We start from the raw sequence: 4,448 nt of genomic DNA, 5'->3' as shown, positions 1-4,448 counted from the left end.
AAAATAAAAGCATTATCGTTTTCTTAAAACCACTAAAAACCATATTATATCCAGATAGATAATAAATTGAGATATATGTCGCTATTTTATGCGAGCACCCTTCTAGTATTATAAAACTYTYTGAATAATTTTTTATCTTAAACCTCTCTAAATCATTTAGCATTATAAATTTGAACAATTAGTCAATTATGAAACAACCTTATTTTATTTTTATATTATATTATGAGAATCTCTTTAATTATTTTGACCACWTAATCTTGTATCAAACAATCCATTAAAAAGTAGAGTAAATTATGTGTTTAGTCCGTGTAGTTTGTCAAAAATTACGATTTGCGTTTCTATGGTTTAGAAATTACAATTTTCATGATTTGCAATATATATATATATATATATATATATATAGTGTTATTTTTTTTTTTTTTATAATTTATTGTTGTTTTGATCTCTATGATTTACAATTCCTTGTTTTATCTGTATCTTGTATTTAAAGATAGAAGTTAGACTCACCGACTTAAGGTTGAGGATAGAGACAAAAACTTTTAACAAACCAAAAGGATTTACTCTAAAAATAATTGACATTAATCAATTGTTCATATTATAAGTTTAATTTTAATTTTAATTTTAATTTTAATTTTAATTTTAATAATATAATTTATATGAAAAAAAAATGTTATTTTAAGAAAAGTTGACCACCAATCACGCGTCATGTATATATACACACACACGTGTGTGAATGTGTGTTGCCCGTTTATCTTCTATCGTCCCTTCAGTTCAGTCTAATAAAGACAACCTTTATTTTACATATAGTATAATAATTAAATAACAACTTTCAAATCACCAATTTTGCCTTACCTTTGGGCTACTGCCATCATCCTCTTACTTTTGTATACACACACTACACATATAGTGTGTGTGGAGGTGGTTTCAAATTAGAACAGTATAATTTCACGAAAATGCAAAAAACATCTTTTTATTATAGTCAATCATATGTGACACTAAATAAGAGATGCAAACGACATTTGGTAGGACCAAAATCACGGGTCAAGTCATCCGCACACCACCCGGTCCCTTATTATTATAAGTGATATGAATGTTTTTCGCATTTTCATTAAATTATGGTGTTTGCTTTTGAACATCCATCGATATATAAAATATAAAAATGTAATATATTATCATGATTTTTGTTCAAGAATGAAATATTATTGGAACTATCCATATCCGATTCATTCTTCGAAAACCAAATCATGTCTTTTTACAATAAAATGATAGAAWGAACTGCCATGAAACGACTTATTMCTCMATTTATTGATCACCATGGATGAAGGTTGGCGAAGTGGCATTAAGCATCCCTAGCAATACGAAAAGATAGGTCGGTTGCAATTGGGTGGGAAGGTWTTTAGGTTGTTAAATGGGGGACGGCCCCGACTCTCCAAGGTGAAAGAAAGTCAACMTATTCCTGCAATTGCAGCCAGTCTYGCTATCTCTTTAGYATAAWATWRYARAAKASCARAWKACCACTAGCTTAATAGATCTTCTCTAATGGGGTTAGGACTAAAAGTGAAATAAAATGGTGACGAAAAGAACATTTTTAATGACCAAGCACGAAAGGGGCAGTCACAACAAACTACATGGATGAAAATCGTGTGTCACTCAAACTAAAGATGCACAAAAATAYCCAAGACATAATTCGGCAGWTAGGTCTAAAAAAGCACGATGAGGCTGAAATTTTGGTACATGCTCGGCCTAAAAAAGTAAGATGAGGCATTCTTTTAACTCCAAAGCCCGATCTCTAAAATATCTTGTACTTAAGAAATGAGGGATCAAAATTAACCAAAATGAAAAGTAATGGCAATAAAACAAAAATGTGGAAACGAATAAAACAGAAGGGGACCCAAAAACTCGTATATATTTCATTTAAACACGGAATGGACATTTGATTTGATCTTGATGCCTCGGTAATCATAGTCAATGGATTCTGTGGAGTTTGAACCGTCCATACGTCAAATGAAGGCTTTTTTGCTCATTTTCCTTTAACTATTAAATATATTATTTATTTAAACAACCGACAACACTCATATTTAAAATACTAACATTTTCATATTCGAAACCTCCTTTTTTTTTTTAATTAAATACAGATTTATTTTGGTACATCCATTTTTATTGTTGGCATTCCTTTTAATCGATTAAATTTGTCTAAGTCTAACTCTATCTCATTTTTACTATTTTATTCGTTTTGTCTGATTAAATCTGTCTCTTATTCAATTTTATTTCATTTTTTATCAAGACTTTACCGTAATTCACGTATGAGTCATTTTCTTAAAAATAAGTGAGATCCTTTAGGGTGCATTTTTTTTTTTTTAATATTTAGGGGGTGTTTGGGATTGCTTATAAAAGCTGTTTTTTTAACTTATTTCAGTCTAGCATCGGTGATAAGTTGTTTTCTGGTGTTTGGATAAGAAAAAAAAAACTGCTTATACCGGTGATAAGCTGTTTTTGATAAGTTAATCATTTCTAACTTATGAAAAACTGTTTATTACCGGTTTACAATTTTAACCCTGTTTTATTTAACTCCGATTTAATACTACATAAGTTAATAAGTACTTTTACAAAAAAAACATAAGTTGTTCTAAATAAGCAATTCCAAACATCCCCTTAATAAATCGATATTTAAATGGGATCCATCAATTCCTGAGCAATGGAAGTAACATTGATAATAGCAATGAAATCGAGATTCCGGCAATGCCTCCTCTACAAATGTATTAGGGACTGTTTGGTAATTACTGAATGGTTTTGTGCAGAATCATTAAATGATCAGAATGATTAAGAGGCTTCTCATGATATAATGCAAAATAAAATATAATTGTTTACAATGAAATTAAGACTCTTAATGGTTAAGGAAGACCAATAATACAAAATCATTCAGAGGATTTTAAAACCATTAAAAGACAAACTTTTTTTTTTGCCAAACAAGATTTACTTCTTAATGATTCAGATGTTGCCTCTTAATGAAACTATTAAGAGGTAAAAAACAACCCCTAAGGTGAAAATGAAAAAGAGTTGGGTAGAAAGTGAATTTAGGTTTTCCTTTATTATTTTGAGGGTTGAGTTCACATGAGACTAAGAGTTTTTTGTAAGACCCGTAAAACCAATTTATGTTTATTAATCAACTTTATAAGTTAATAATCTAATGATCTAAATTATACGGTGACAATTTTATAATTATTAAAAAGTCTCATGACGTTTATGAATGTTCAGATCTGATGATTGTAGATCTAATCCAATTATTGAAAATTGATCTTACGGGTCTCACAAGAAACCATTGGTCTCACATGATCCCAAGTTATTATTTTGATCAATAAATATATATATGTAAACATTTTACTGTTTCTTTTTTTCTTATACGTTTTATACAAAAGATATCTGAAAATAAAGACACCACAAACTTTTTATTTATTTATTATTTTATTAAAACGCAACATGAAAATTACTCCCAAGACACATGGCGTGGCATTCTTATCGGAATCACATTCARGCCACGGTGGCCGTCGCTTTCACCCAAGCAGGCCTCGAAAGGATCTCCGAAGCCCACGCGCTGACATGCGGCCGCGCGTCAAACACCTTCTTCACCTTTGTTCCCATCAAATACTTGAGGTTAGGGAGGTGGTGGAGATCCGCCAACGTGAACCCATCTCCGCCCAAGTATTTACTCTCCGACAGCCGTGATTCGTAGATGTCCAACACATCCTCCAGCTTCTTCTCGTTCTCTTCCGCTACCGCCTCGTCCACCGGCATCCCCCACATCGGTTTCAAACATAGCTCCCATATCAGTTTAGAAGTCGCCGGTTCATATTTCTGAGATTCCACTTCCATCCACACCGACTGTATCGCCATCTTCTTCACATCCTTGATGATCAAATCGTTCCCCTTATCGGCGTASGCGTGTGCTATATACTGCGTAATCGCCCTTGATTCTACATCGATTTGATTATTTCATCAAAATTTTGAGTCTAGAATATATTAGTAAAAGCTGTGCATAACTAAACAAAATCTAAAACCATTTCCCAACGATAAGGATGCCTACCGAACAGTTTAAGATCACCATCCTCAAACGCCGGAACTTGACCAAACGGCTGCAGATTCAATTACAAACATCAATTCAAATGAAATGAAATGAAATGAAATGAAATGGATCAACCAAACCTGTGATGATAATAGTTGAGGTTTACGTACGTTACGGGAAAGGAATTCAGGCTTCTTGTGTTCTTTAGCGCCCATGTCAACATTAACGAACTCATAATCAAGGTCCTTCTCGGCGAGGCAAGCACGAACTCGGAGGGTTGCGGTTGAACCCGGGGCTCCGTAGAGTTTGATGGCCATGATTAGTTGTAGAGATGTCTGCAACTTTGAATGGCGACAGAATTGAAAGGGCGAAGATGATGGATGGAGAT

The 4,448-nt window shown here is 32.8% G+C and overlaps 1 protein-coding gene across 1 annotated transcript; it reads right to left on the bottom strand.

Annotated features, from left to right (window-relative positions):
- Positions 1–3,421: 3,421 nt before the first annotated feature.
- On the bottom strand, positions 3,422–4,448 carry LOC112512480 (glutathione S-transferase APIC-like). Its single transcript, XM_025118465.1, has 3 exons — positions 4,231–4,448; positions 4,082–4,130; positions 3,422–3,971 (listed from the first exon to the last, which is right to left on the bottom strand). The coding sequence occupies exons 1-3, from the start codon at positions 4,375–4,377 to the stop codon at positions 3,529–3,531; spliced, it is 639 nt and encodes a 212-aa protein (XP_024974233.1). The 5' UTR covers positions 4,378–4,448; the 3' UTR covers positions 3,422–3,528.

This window comes from Cynara cardunculus (assembly GCF_001531365.2).
Source record: "Cynara cardunculus var. scolymus isolate 2C chromosome LG 5, CcrdV1, whole genome shotgun sequence".
Lineage (NCBI taxonomy): Eukaryota > Viridiplantae > Streptophyta > Magnoliopsida > Asterales > Asteraceae > Cynara > Cynara cardunculus.
This window is presented reverse-complemented; position numbering and strand designations above follow the sequence as displayed.